This window comes from Lepidochelys kempii, chromosome 3, assembly GCF_965140265.1.
Source record: "Lepidochelys kempii isolate rLepKem1 chromosome 3, rLepKem1.hap2, whole genome shotgun sequence".
NCBI classification, from domain to species: Eukaryota; Metazoa; Chordata; order Testudines; family Cheloniidae; genus Lepidochelys; species Lepidochelys kempii.
The window spans coordinates 125,902,555-125,917,992 of NC_133258.1; the positions used below are offsets into that span (position 1 = coordinate 125,902,555).

General features: G+C 42.9%; 1 protein-coding gene across 8 annotated transcripts in view; it reads right to left on the reverse strand.

The window, feature by feature from the left end:
• Positions 1 to 15,438, reverse strand: part of RPS6KA2 (ribosomal protein S6 kinase A2) — a 476,285-nt gene that overhangs the window by 37,926 nt on the left and 422,921 nt on the right. For all 8 annotated transcript variants that reach the window (XR_012158128.1, XM_073337900.1, XM_073337899.1 and 5 more), the window contains 3 exons: positions 13,649 to 13,751; positions 6,263 to 6,393; positions 3,528 to 3,653 (listed from right to left, as the gene is read on the reverse strand). Coding sequence is in view for 7 of the 8 variants with exons in the window: in XM_073337900.1 (XP_073194001.1) it covers positions 3,528 to 3,653; positions 6,263 to 6,393; positions 13,649 to 13,751 (360 nt within the window). In the remaining variant the exon portion in view is untranslated. The remainder of the gene's footprint in view (positions 1 to 3,527; positions 3,654 to 6,262; positions 6,394 to 13,648; positions 13,752 to 15,438) is intronic.

The following is a 15,438-nucleotide window of genomic DNA, read 5'->3' on the forward strand; positions in this document are numbered from 1 at the left end:
TCTAAATACTGAGATAACTTAAATAGATTGACCTGATTTTCATTTACTCTTTCACATCACTGGTACAATGACACCAATATAATCCTTGCAAATGTGCTCGACAAAACCTCTGCTGTTTAAAATCCCTAGACATCTGCTATACCTGCCTTTGCAAACACGTCAATATTTGAAGGCATTGAACCAGCAGTGATCTGTAAAATTATCATTTTTCCAATTCCCTTCCTTGTGCCTGTGCCTTCCCAGGGATCTCGGAGAAGTGAGCGACATTACCTGTATTTATATTGCAAAACTGCACACCAAACAATAAACCTCTAGCAACCATTTTAGTTTAATTCTTTGTAACTTGGAAGTGAGGTGGAAAAAAGACCCAGGGGAAAAATTTCAAAACCACTTAACTCTCATTTTTATAAGTGAGCTTTTGGGCTTGCCCACATGAACATTTAGTTTGTGGCAAGCAGGGGTGTAAATCTACCTTATTCTAATCTGCCACACAGTCAATGCCCATGTGGACCTTGCTGACGTGCACTAAGAGTTTGTTAGTGTGCTTTGAGCGACACTGCTTTGAAATGGGAGTTGATTGCACATTAGGGAATTCTTAGTGCGCAGCAGCAGGGTGCCCATGGACAGCTAGTGCACAGCAGAGTCACATCCCAGCTTGCCAGACAAGACCCATGTCTAACTGTAATTCAGTTAATACCCTTTAAGAATTGTGTCACATAGACGCAGGTCATTTTTATATGCACAAACTAAAGTTAGTGCATAACAACCCCCCTGCATAGACAAACCCAGCTCACCTAAGTGAGTTAGGTGCCTAACTCCTATGTAAAGCCAGTGTGAATTAGGTGCCTAAGCTGCTTAGGTGCTTTTAAAAATTCCTCTAGGCTCCTCTTTGCATCTTTAGGTGCCTAAATACCTTTATAAATATGGCCCCAGCTAGTTGCATGATGTGGATAGAGAAGGCAGATGAACAATAGTGGGAAAAAGGGGAGAAATGTCATACATTTTAACAAACATGTACTGTTTCTGGATTAGGCAGGGGTTCCTTTTATTGAGTGTATTTTCTGGCTGCAGCTCTGAGTTATTCTGTCTCAGTAATGTGACTCAATATTTGGAGAATCTATTTTCCTACACAGAAATAGTAAATAAGTCCCAACAGGGATTGTGCAGCATAGTGTGTTGTGTCCTCTGGGCAATTGGCAGAGATTATTCACTCAGTGACATTATTCATATCTTCCTGCAGTAATTCCACAAAGTCATGTTCCTATCTCCTTTGCTGCTGATATCACTGTCCTTGGGGGAATAGTCTCTTAAGTGCTAACACTGCGCCAGAGAAAGAGTGAGAATGACTCTCTAGGCTGGTGGTTGGGGCACTCACTGGAGGTTCCAGTCCTCCAGCTCCAAAGATCATTTAATTATTTATACAAAGTGGAACTGCTTCAACAGGACTGAGGCCTACCCCAGAACATCCTGCAGGTCAAGGCACTCTCTTGGGAGGAAGTAGACTCAAGTTCAAATCCCTGCTCCACATCAGGCAGAGGGGGGGAACTGAACCTGGTTTTCCACTGTCTTGGATGAGTACGCTAACGACTAGTCTACTATAAGGGGGACACTGCCATCATCTCCTCTGGCCTTTTTGTGTGGGCTAGGTGTGCTCTGGGCACACCTCCCAGATTTGGGCCCCATAGGTGGGGGAAACGCTTAATTTGAGGAACCCACTGGGATTTAAGCATCTGATCGACATGCGAGCACCTAGATTAAGGTAGCTGTGTGTATGCTCGCTGGCAGAAGCTAGGTCCCTAGGGGACTTAAACAATGGAAATTTAGTTGCCAAGGGACTTCAGGCACCTACAGAGTTAAGTGGCAGCTGAGCAGGGGTTTTGAGGATCTTAGTAGTACCTAAAGGTATCTAGCCCTTTGAGCTTTGTTTTCATGCTTACTACCAAATATATCAAAATATTTGACACAAAGAAAATATTAAATACATTTTTGGTTCAAAACATGTTTCTGTGCAGGCACAGATGTAATTTCCTTAAAGTAAAATTATTCCTACTACAAGCCAGTACCATCTGTTGACAAGAACAGTGGACACTGGAAAATTTTAACTTCTCCATTCACTTTAAATGGAAAACCTCACAAGTTCACACAGGCCCATGCTCCTTTTCAGCATGTGGTTGTGTAATCAACTGCTACCTCAACAATGACCTCAACAAACTCAATTATCATGAAACTCTCATCTCCTGATCTCACCTGCAAAAGCACAATTTACAACAAAACTAAGTTTCAAATCCATTTTGAAACTTACAAAAGGAAAATATTCAGAAGACAGGTAATTTGCTAGAGTTCCTCATATACTGCAAGTTCAGCAAACATACTTAACTACACACCACAATTTGATTTCAAGTAAATATCCACCTTTACCTTATGTTTATTTATGCACCTGTTTCCACTAGATAATACAGGATCATTGGGCCATTCTACTACCCTAAGTCACATTGAGGACTCAGATCTCTCTGGAAATAGTCCCATTGATTTCATCTTCAAATCATGATCATGCATTATCCCCTTTTCTTAATGAAAGAACATGTAATTGTCTACTTCTCTGATACATGAGCTTTTTTGTTAGAATCTATTTTTCTTCTGGATGCTAAACATGTTTAATATTTGGAACTTTTCCTCCAAAGATAAACCCTCCAGACCATCAGCTAGTCCTGTGGGTTTCATCTTCTGATATCTCTAATACCTGCGTATCCTTTAATTAATACAGGCAACAGATGCTGCAACTTAACACTCCAGGTGTGATCTTACCAAGGAATTATACAGAGAGATCGTTATTTCCTATTAGAAAATAATTCCCTTTTTATACACCCTTGCACCTTGCTGGCTTTCTTTGCTGCAGCTGTACCTTGTGACTTGGTTTTCACAGGATTACGCGACCAAATCTGAAGCCCTTTGCTTTTTCTTTCATGTCTAACTGAATTCTATTTAATTAGTATTTTGATTCTCTGTTGGATCTCTACGTTGGTCTCTTTTGTGCATTGGTAGTGTGTCTGAATGCCAACGAGACAGAAGGGGCATGGAATCTGATTAATCATAGGTGACTATGAGAGTGCAGCATATTTCTTTCCCAAACATCTTGAATTATACGAAGGAAGTGTCATAGTTTAATACACCACAGAGAATGAGAAACAAAGGTGGTTTGTATTTATAAGGAATATACTTCACAACGTTTTTTTCTTCATTTGGGGGCTATTTCAATTTAGATCCTGTTCAAATCTATTCTCTAGGTAGCAGGGAGAGTGGCTGAAACGATTAACAATAATCTAAATCTGACTGATTTGATATTCTGTATGAGAATGAAAGGTCCTTTCCTTCTGCAATTTCATTTGTTGAGGCTAAATCAGAAGGATGAACCTTAAAGCTCAACATCTAATCCTTCTGAAAAACAAATGAGTCCGTGGCCAGATTGATGCCAAATGTAATGGAGCAGCCTTGACCATATATTTGCATCTGCCAGGATGATTTCTTACCTTCACTGCAAACTCTGCTTCTGTTACTTTATGCACACACCTCTTGCATACTGAATAGGAGCCAACACCTATGTCCTCCTTGATCTCATATCCATCTGTAAAATGAATATTGTTCCCATGTAACTGCTGTGGAGAAAGACAAAACAAGGGAAATCAAAAGACAAACATTATAGAACCATAAAAACAGAATAATCCTGGACAGTGACAATAAAGGGATTGCTGAGCTCACCTTGTCCAAACATCTACCAAGGATCCATTATCCTTAGAAATTATTTAAGTTCAGTTCAATGAAGTTGTGGCCACTTTCTAAATAAATGTGTCTCCTTCCTTATTGGTGTCCTTCCTCAGTAAACTACAATTGTATGTCTAGAAACAATGGCTGAGATGTTTTTAGCCATATTTGGGATTTGAAGATCCAATTCCCATTAGAAATTAATCACACTCTCTCTCTGGCCCAATGAATATTTAAGTATTTATACAAAGTGGAACAGCTCCAACAGGAGAAATTGAGACTGACTCAATAGGATGGTAGTTAGGGCAGAGAGACTTGAATCTAGGTCCCCCTTGTGCCAGGTGAGTGCCCTAACCACTGGGATATTAGCTATTCTGGGGGTTGTCTGTCTGTCTGTCTGGTTTTTCACAGAGAATTTTGAAGTCTCATTTTTGGCCCAATAAGAAATGAAGCCTAATGCTGAATCCTCCAAATTTTTCACAAATAGGAATTCTTGTTTTCTGGCCAGCCTCAGTAATTACAGGTGAAGTGTTTTGTGCTACTATTGTACAAAACAAGCTATATAAAAATTATACTTCACTGTATCACACAGAATATTAACGGGATGAAAGCTGATCCCATAAACAGGGGCACTCCCCAGGAAGTGCATCAGAAAAGACCTGGTGTGCCAGATTGAAATGCTCACGTGGTCGCAGTGCTACTCACTCAAGTGTGTGAAGTTCTTTTAGTTTACGTGCAAATTTGCACAGATGGGTAAGTGGGCAGAAACAGTCCTCACACACAACTGATACTCATTTTGCCATTCCCAAAAGAGCCAAGGAGAAAGGAGGGTATTGGGTAAAGAAACCACTTCCTTTCCCCACAGCAGTAAGGGAACAGGCTGGGATGGGAATTTACTGAAGTCACATGTATGGAAGGGAACGTCACTGAAGTGTTTTTCCCCCTTCTTTCCAGTTAGTGGCTGTTTGTTCTTATTCATGTTACAAAGTAGGGACCCAGAAGTGTATGTTTGCCTCAGGCCCAGTGATGGGTTAATTCAGCCCTGCACACAGTTCTCACTTACTCCTGTGCCCCTGAATCCAAGATCTGTGTAGCCCACACAAGGGCAGGTCCTACTCTCCATTATGCCATTAGGAAAAGGATAAGAACATAAGAATGGACATACTGCGTCACAGCAATGATCCATCTAGCCCAGTATCCTGTCTTCTGACAGTGGCCAGTGCCAGGTGCTTCAGAGGGAATGAAAAGAAAAGGCAATCTCTGAGTGACCCATCCTCTGCTGTCCACTACCAGCTTCTGGCAGTCAGAGGCTAGGACACCCAGAGCATGGGATTGCATCCCTGACCAACTTGGCTAATAGCCATTGATGGACCTATCCACTATGAACTTATCTAATTCTTTTTTGAATCCCATTATTGGTTTGGCCTTCACAACATCCCCTGGCAATGAGTTCCACAGGTTGACTGTGTGTTGTGTTGAGGATAGATAGATAAGACAGATAATAGGACAGAAAATATCATAATGCCACTATATAAATCCATGGTATGCCCACATCTTGAATACTGTGTGCCGTTCTGGTAGATGCATCTCAAAAAAGATATATTAGACTTGGACAAAGTACAGAGAAGGGCAACAAAAATTATTAGGGGGATGGAACAACTTTCATACAAAGAGAGATTAAAAAGATTGGGACTGTTCATCATAGAAAAGAGACAGCTAAGGGGAGGATATGATGGAGGTCTATAAAATCACGAATGGTGGGGAGAAAATGAATAAGGAAGTGTTATTTACCCCATCATACAACACAGGAACCAAGGGTTACCCAATGAAATTAACAGGCAGCAGGTTTAAAAAAAATGATGAAGTGCACGTCTTCACAGAATGCACAGTTAACTTGTGGAACTCACTGCCAGAGGATATTGTGAAGGCCAAAACTATAACACGGTTAAAAAGAATTACATAAATCCATGGAGGATAAGTCCATCAATGGCTATTAACCAAGATGGTCAGGGATGTGCACCAGATTCTGTGGGTATCAGTGAACCTCTGAGTGTCAGAAGCTGGGACTCAATGACAGGGGATGGATCACTTGATAAATTTCCCTGTTCTGTTATTTCCTCTGAAGCATCTGGCACTTTTGGAAGACATGATACTGATCCAGACAGACCACCGGTCTGACCCAGTATGGCCATTCGTATGCCCTTGAGCCAGCTCAGTGTCAGGTATTTAGAAGTGCACTTTGTTTCAGTAATTAAATTGCATGATTCACATTTTCTTTATGCCAGTAAATAGGAAAGTTGAACGTAAAACTAAAAGCCTTTGGAATATCTCTCTTTTTGCACCTACTGTGGGCTGTATGTAAATAGACTAGGGATGGATAAACTGTGGGCTGTATGTAAATATACATGGAATGGATAAGCTGATTGACTGATGTAGTTTAAAATGTTCTATGCAGCTATATATCTGCTCATCAAACGTGAAGTATAATGCAAAGTGTCAGTACCTGCACAATTGGATGAACTGTGATTTTGTGCAAATCTGGCTGTGAAGGCTCCTGCACCAAGCTGGATGCAATGAAGCTGAATCCTCTAAAAAGATGATGAGCATTGGCACTGGGAGGAACACCAGGGGAATCTGCAGAAGAAACGAGGGTATGGCTACATGAGTTGGACAACTAGAGATCAGAAAGTGAATAATGGTACAACATTTGCAGCAATGAAGGTCACCACTAACAGCAAACCCCACTAAATTAGCCGTCACACACTCATAGTCTCCGTCATCATCTCAAGACTCTGATATGCGTGGATCACCGCCTCCTGTCCTGTATCTGAACACAGAGGGGAACATCCATGCATGGATCTCCCCTCTCCTGCACAGCAGTCTTGTTGCACAGCCGTTTCCACAGCACCATTACAACAGAGGGCACTCCACAAGTCTGGGGTCCATGCAGAGAGGAAAGGGGCTGGGCAGGCTGTGAGAAGGAGTGGGCAGATTGGGACACTGCTCTCCCTTTGGCCTTGGGGAAGATTCCCCGGGGGAAAAAAATACAACCTATGGCTGGACAGTAGAACTCCTACTTTATGAACTAATTGGGAACTGAATTCAGACAATCGAACAGTTTATAAAATTGAACATCTAAAATTAGAGTAGCTATGGTGCATAAGTTGGAGAGTGGCAGACTGCTTGGCTTTCTTCTTGTCCTTCAGTACAAGGCACTGAAGCCATTGGAATGTGAAGGGATGTCAACGTGTTCTTCATCAACATCACTATTGTTATGGAGGTTCTTTACTCCTGGCAGTGAAAAGTGGTTCATATAAGATGGTCATTCATAAGATTGGTGTTTATAAAATCGAGGTTCTACTGAACTATTCCCCTCCGCCCCTGGAACCCTGCTCCTGAGGCCTGGGAATTGCCACAACTAGAAGGAGTGTAGAGTAGCATGAATGGAGATGTGTTGTCTGGATCAGCGGAGTGGGGGGAAACCACAGGTCTGGAGCAATGGCAGATGTATGGTGCCTCTGCACAGCTGGTTCCTGGTCTGGTGGAAATCTAGCAGGTTTAGGGGTTGGAGCAGCCCCCTATTCCATGCGGAGCAGGAGAGAGAGAGCATGTAGGGTTGTCCTTGGATAGACCAACTGGGCTGACTACTCTGAAAGGATCTTCAGGGATATTTCTTTCCCTTGAGACCCTATCTCACTAAAACCCATGGAAAGGAATGATCTGGGTCTTAAAAAGTTTAAATCTTCTGCCATTTGAGTCACACACCCATACAACATTCTCTGGTAGCCAGCCCAATAATTAATCTGTCATAGCAAGGAAAAAAAGAGTCACATTGTGTTATCATTTTTTAAATGAACACTTATGAACATTTTTAAACAAAGCAAATAACAGGGCTCAGTAATAGCTACTGGTACTGTCCCTGGATTTTAACTAGATGAGTATTCGAAAACCCATGCTATTTTAGCCTACTTATTTTTCCCCCTTTCATTGTTTTTCCGATACTTCCTTCAGTTACAAAGCAAGTATTTTTCTACGAAAAGCTTAAGCAGCTAAACCTCCCTTACTAAAGTATCTCCTGGTAGAAAACTTGTAGGACATCCAGTTTCACCTGAGCAAAGAGCATACATCCTCTTAGGGCCAGGTATAGAACTCTTGATTCTTGAGTGCAACCTCTGTTGACATCAATAGCAGTGTTAATTGATGTAAATGGGCATGGCATGCCCAGTTGTTCATGGCCCTTAGTGCCCTGGAATTACCCAGCAAGGTAAACATTTCCCAGTCTGAACATTTTCCCTAGAAATGCAGTAAGAATAATGAACAGAGAAAGAGATGCTCTGAACAGTTCTTTGGAGGCCAGCATATAACCAACATGTTAAGAGGAAATATGATCTGCCCAATGCTGCAGAGGTTAGTGCAGCCCAGCTTGCAGCTGCTAGGTACTTCATCAGGGATCATTCTTAGCTTTGACATCGATGAGAAATAAACACAATGAGTCAGACCCATCTCCAGAGTGTGAGAAAGATCGTGTATGTTTTTTAAAATTATCTGAGCTGGCTGTTCATCTCTCAGCATATCGGAGAGTTCTCTCTTTCCAAATGCTCACACTGAATCACCAGGCCTCATGCAAAATCAGATGCTGCACTGGCGTGTGCATCACATCAGTTTTACAAACCCGGTCAATAAAAAAGTAGGAAATGAACATTTTAGAGTGGGGACAGGCCCAAATCAAAACCAAATCTGAACACACTTGAACTTCAGGAGAACTCAGCTCCTGCTCCAAATTCTACGACCCCTATGCCTTTCCACTTAAAAGCTAACTACTGCGCATAATCCACAGCCAATTTCTTCTTCAACAACTGCACTAATTATTTTGTTTGCAACATCAAAAGTTGACCACAACTAGCTAGTATGTCTATAAACGTGACTTTAATCTCCCCACATTGAGTCTCTCAAATGCACATTGATCTCTCAAACTGTTAAAAAAAATCATTTTGCACGTCCATAGCATCTTTCATAAGAAGATCTCAAAGTACTTTACAGACATCAATTAACTCAATTTCACAGTACTCCTTGGGAGGTAAGCTTTGTAATCCTTGTTTTACAGACAGAGAAACAGACACAGAGATGAAGTGACAAAGTCACACAGGAATATCTGGCTCACAACAGAACCTAGCAATCCTGACTCCTAGTTGTCTGTTCTATCCTAGACCACACAAAACAACTTCTGATGTAGCAAATTATTCAACTGGTAAGTTATTGGGGACAAAACTGATAAACAAATATTTTCCAGATAGGAGAACTCATTCAGGAAGAACTGACAGCATGTAAAATCAGGTTATGCTTGTAATTTGTTTTTATTTCTCTCTGGCAGCCTCAATAAAACTCAGCAACAGAATTATCATGACCAAGATATAGGCCATCTTTATAGCACTGTCTGTTTGGGTTTGTCATTAGTGACAGGACAGGTGATTCTCAGGTCTGAATCATGGCAGAAAGGAAACAGTAAAACAAGCTCCTGTTTGACCCCATTAGACATACAATGTGCTCCTATGATTAAGACAGTTTCTGTATAATATACTCCTTCAAGTGTAGATCTACACAGCCAAGCAGCGAGAGGGAGACCCTGGCACACATTTATGTAGAGTTTGTCAGGCTGCAGCCCCTTTTCTGCCTCCTCCAGACACCTACACCTCCTTGTATTTGCACACCCCATCCATGGCCCACCAAAATCGTGAGACCTCCTTGTCAACCTCCTCCTGGTGCTGGTCAAAGGGTCATCCAGCAGAGCAGGAGGAAGAAGCTTGACCAGAGTTGGGGTGTAGAGAGGCTTCTCTAAGACTGTGGGGACTGTTTCCATTCTCTTGTTGCTTCATGTCTCTGGGCCGTGTCCACTGGCTCCTTGTATTCCTTGGAGCAGTGGTGGATGCTATTCTCTGCTTGATGTCCCCCTCTGGATCCCTCATTTTGGCCCTATAATCTTGACTCCCCTCCCTGCATTATCCTTTTTTCTCTCTCAAACTCAGTTGTGGTCTGGGCCTTGTGGTTCCTCCACCGTGGCTTAGGGAGTGGGCCTTTAGTTTTGAGTAGGCCTAGGCCTGCCCATCCTAGTACCTGCAGTAGGTACACAGCCAGCTGGTTCTTTATCAGACACCACAGTATGCTGAAGTAGATCGTTCACATTAATCTGGGGATTAGAGTGTTCATAAAACCAAAGAATTCACCTAAACATTGGGTGGACACAAGTATAATGGAGGTGGACCCTGTCCAAGCTTCACTACATCGTTTTTTCATTTCATCATTGACGTATGAATTCACACAGTGAAGCACTCTGTAATATAATTTTATTATATAGGTTCTTAGAAAGTGGAACTCTTCAAAACCCACCCCAGGGGTAGCTAATTATTTTTTGTCAAGGTCCAAATTTCTTGGTCAAGGTATAGCCAACGTCCGGACTCAGAGAAAATAATAATGATAATAAGTAAATACAAATATTTTGGGGTCCATTCAAAAGCATCTGCTGGCCCAGATGTGGCTCACGATCCGTCTATTGGCTATTCCTGGCCTATCCTATTGCATTTAAGCAGACGATACCTAATGCTTATTATACTTTTTAAATTCACATACACATATTTATCTGAAACTCTTTAATCCTAAGCAACCTCATATTGCACAAATCACTTATCCAGCAAAAATCCATTACCCTAGAATCACACTTGTCCAAGCATTTTTGATGTCCACAAAACATTTAGGACAAATTATATATTTATGCTGCAGGAATTTAGCAAGTAGACACCCCTTTACTGCAGGGAATAACCTGGATCCTAATGGATACACATCAATGACAAGAAACTATAAAATTTGAACAGTAACTGATACAAATCCTAGGCTTCTGTAATATAATTTCACTTATTGCTAGAACATAATCAATCACATTAAATTAAGATATAGTTATTATGATGATTAATTGTGACTAGAAGGCTAAAATTACGTTACAGTAAAAGGCTGACATAATGACCCACAACACAGAAGCTTCATAGTACATAACATAATAAACATAATAAACCACAACAGAAAAGCTTAATTCGTTTACAGTTTCAACAGACCCAAAGGATGTACGGGAACCATGGGTTTGTTCACTGTTTCCTTCTCTTTTACTTAACAAAATAAATTATTTCAGTGGGCAAAGATATGGTCCTGGGACAAGGACTGCTGTAGATGGGCTTGATTTTTATTTATATGGCGGCCCCTTTACCCTTCTCTGGAAGTGTAAGGGGGTCTTAAAGTGGCAACAGATCACATTTACACCCATTAAAAAAATATTAGACCTGATTCTTATGTAGGCTAAGGATACATTTACTCTGCAAATTAAGGTGTGACTGTAGTGCGCATAGGCGTACCTGCACGAGCTTTAACCGAGCTACCGAAGGTAACAGGAGTAGTGGAGATGTGGCAGCTCAGGCTCCAGCATGGGCTAGCAGCCTGAGCATGCCCCCGGGTTCCCTGGTGGGACCGTACTGGGGCAGCTAGCCCATGCTGAAGCCTGTGCCACCACATCTTCACTACTCCTGTTACCTTCGGTAGCTAGATTAAAGCTCGCGCAGCAGAGGTAAAAGCAAGAGCCGGTGCGCCGTACCGGGGTGGATCGGCTTCCCCAGGCGCAATTTAAAGGGCCTGCGGCTCTCGGCAGCGGCTGGAGCCCCCGGCCCTTTAAATTGCTGCTGGAGCCCTGGGGTAGCAGCGGTGGGGCTGGGGCAGCGATTTAAAGGGCCCTGGGCGGTAGCGGCGGCCGAGCCCTGGGCCCTTTAAATCGTCCCTGGAGCCCCGCTGCTGCTTCCCCAGGGCTCCGGCAGGCTCCGAGGACGATTTAAAGGGCCTGGGGCAGTAGTGGCGGTCAGAGCCCTGTCCCCGGAGCCCTGCTGCTGGAGCCCTGGGGAAGTGGCGGCAGGGCTCTGGGGACGATTTAAAGGGCCCAGGCTGCCACTACCGCCCAGGGCCTTTTAAACCGCTGCCAGAGCCCCCGGCTGCCGCTGTTACCCCAGGGAGGGGGAAGGAGGCACTTGCCGGTACAGGATGGGCCAAGGCTGGCTCTGACCTCCCCCTGCCCCACCCCTTCTGCCCGAGGCCCCGCCGCTTCCGGGGGCCAGAGCCGGCCCCAGCCCAGCCCCGTACCGGTAAGTCACTAGACTTACTTTCACCCCTGTAGTGCAGGTAGGTGTTCCTGTGCTGTAATCACTTGTGCCCTGGCAGTGGAAGAGGGTCTTAATGTAAATGGGGCTCAGGCCCAATCATTTAAAAAAGAGTCCCCATGTAAGTCTGTTTTGCACAAAATATCAAATTGAATCTGACAGTTAATGATCAGAAAATACCTGCGAACATATATAGTATAAACTGTAATTTTGTTCATCAGCACACTTGTGCAGACAATGGTTTTCATGCCAATAAAACTGGCAGAGTGTGAACCCCAAAAGCATTTAGACGTCCAAAGGTGTATCTCACTTTCTTCAAACTAGCTGCCAGATCACAAATCTCACAAAAACAGACTAGCTTGTGAAGTTTCCAGCATTTCAGATATGCCTCCAGGTTCCATAGAGATCTGAATTAAATGTACAAATAGTGGTGTAAAAATGTCTTATACCCTACAGGGCATGCAGCTCTCCCTCTGCCTGCACTGCCCTCAAGAGCCTGATTGTAGCAAAAAATTAGGAAGTGTAAAGGGGTGATCAAAATAAAGTGTTACAAGCATTTTCACACCATGAAAGAAGTTTTGAGTCAAGCTTTAGGCGAAGGTTCGAATTAGTTTTAAGAGAGAGGCCGTAGGCAAAACTACGATCAGCCCAAACCAAAATGATGGGAAAGTTCAGCTTTGGGTCTAAGTGCCATGACCCATCTCTAGTGGTTTTATTCTTATCAGAACTGATTCACTCATTTCTTATAACTCTCATTATAATTCTGGGACAAGCTGGGGGTTGAAGTTTGAAGCCAGAGGCTGCAATCTTATTATAATTCTTAACGTTATCTATAGCATTTACCATCTTCAAAGGGCTTTACAAACAATAAAAAGTAACTCTTCACCCTGGTGGGGCACATAGTTAAGTATTATTGTGTCCATTTTGCAGATAGGGAAACTGTGGCAGAGTGGTTAAATGATTTGTCCAAGGTCACAGAGAGTCAGTGTTGCAGCTGGGATTAGTGCTTACGAGGTTACTGGTACCACTGTTGTGTGCTCAGAAGACTGACCCATAAGGGTAACAGCTGCCCTAAAATATACTGCCTGGCATATGTTATCGCTAGTCTGAAGTGGAAATTATAAATAAAAATAGGAGCAACAGTCCCATCTGGAGCATTTATTGGTCATTAACAACTTGGATGTTATGGGCCAAATTCTCTGCAGGCATAAATCCACTGGCTTCACTAGAGATTTGCCAGCAGAGAATTTGACTCTCCATCAGGGTTACCATTCATCAAGTTCCACTGGTCAGAGTGTTCTAGGGCATTTCACAGTTTAATCAGACACCGGTGTAACACAGTTACATACTAACTTGCACAGCGGCCAAATCCTTTGAAATTGTCGTCATTTAAAAGAGTTAAACTTATTTAACCTAAGCAAAAAATAAAATAAAATAAAAAAAATCAAACTAGAACTGCAATTTTTCTTTCGTTTCAGTAATATCATGCACCTTTCCTTTCTGGATGACGTACCCAGTGACAAGTTGGAGAAGTAACTATGGGCTTGTTCCTGAGAAATGCTGAGCACTCACAGCTTCCTGTTTGCTTGACCCGACAAAGCCCACTGATGCCACAAAAGATCAGGCCTACTGACTTCAATGGGGGTGGAGCTATTAACTGAAAATATCCATCACTTCTGTTCCATCTCATGATTGATGCTAACCTGTAGGGGTCCGTGATGTGAACTCCGGGTCAAAATGAAATGTGTCTTCTGGCCGTCCCACTGCTGGTTTAAAAGGTGGCTTGATTTCTTTCCTATATAGTTTCTACGAGAACAAAGATAGAGAACGATCAGTGATATAATAACATACCATAGCAGCAGTCAGGTCCAAGTGCAGGATCACACACTTCTTTAGCATGTCCTCTGTCAGGGGAGCTATGTGCTACACTGGCAGGGAGTGATATACTTGAGGATGCAGCAGCTGCTCCTGCTGATTAGATCTATGTCCTAGTAAGTCTTTGCCATTTTTAATTATTATGATCTGGGGTCAAAACAAAATGCATCCTTTAGCTCCAGAATGGCACAACATTTCAAGCGAGGTGTGCCCCTGGGAATTGGCTGCTCTTCAAGGCTGGGCCAGAGTGTTTTCTGGGGAGGCAGTGTGTAGGTGTGCAGGCAGTTTCAAGTGGCTGGTGATGGCAGTTTAGATGGGGAGAGCTCTGAATCACTGTTCCCTCTCAGTTGTGCATGTGTGCACTCGCACACAGATCTTAAACCCTGTGTACATGGCGACACACAACGCACACTCTGGCTTTGGCGTTGGCTTTTTTTTTTTTTGCTTCAGCAGCAGCACAGAAGAAATTTTTTGTGCACAAGGCCTGTTAAAAATTAGAGGGAACATTGCTCTGAGTTACCACAGAGAATTCTTTCCCAGGTATCTACCTGGTTGGTCTTGCCCACATGCTCAGGGTATAAGAGATCGCCATATTTGAGGTCAGGAAGGAATTTTCTCCTGGGTCAGATTAGCAGAGACCCTGGGGTTTTTTGCCTTCCTCTGCAGTATGGGACATGGGTCACTTGCTGGTTTAAACTAGAGTAAATGGTGGATTCTCTGTAACTTGAAGTCTTTAAACCATGATTTGAAGACTTCAGTAACTCAGCCCAAGGTTAAGATCTACGACAGCAGTGGGTGGGTGAGGTTCGATGGCCTGCGATGTGCAGGAGGTCAGAATACATTGTCATGATGGTCCTTTCTGACCTTAAATTCTATGAGTCCATGAATTTGCAGATGACAGTAGGAACCAAGCATTTGTGGCCTTTGTTAGGTGGTGCTGAGGGAAAGGGTCACTTTGTTATTAGTTTTTATTATTTGGTAAGAACCAACAATGTGCTTGATGCCACACAAGACACAAAATAGAGACAGTTGCTGGCGCAAGCTGCTTACAGTCTAAACAGACGACAAGTTGATGTCTTGTCATTTGTCATGACTGGAAAAGGACGGTGTAGCAGCTGGCTGGGAAAATGACAGGGAAGATAAGAACTTGCCAAAGAGAGATAGCAAGAGGGTTCTGCAGATGAGTACGGGTTAGGCACTTGCAGGTGAAATAAGAAACAAGGGATATTACTAGGGATTGGGGGAGGGCATGTATAGATAAGCATTCCTGGGTAGGTGTGCTCATGTTGGAGAGGGAGGGAGCACATATGGAAGACTACATTGGTAACTGGTAATAATAGTACTTTGTACCCCACACCACTTTCCACCCCAATATCTCATAGATGTTTCCCAAACATTAATGACTTAAGACTCACAATACTCCCATCCAGTAGGTAATTATATCTGTTTGATAGATGAGTAGACTGAGGAACAAAGTTTTTCGGGGTGATCCAAAGCCCACTGACATAAACTGAAAGACTCCTGTTGATTTCAATGGGCTTTGGGTCAGATCCTCTATGAGCTAACCAAGATCACACAGCGTGCTTTATGCCAGAACTTGGAAAAGAGCTTCGATTTG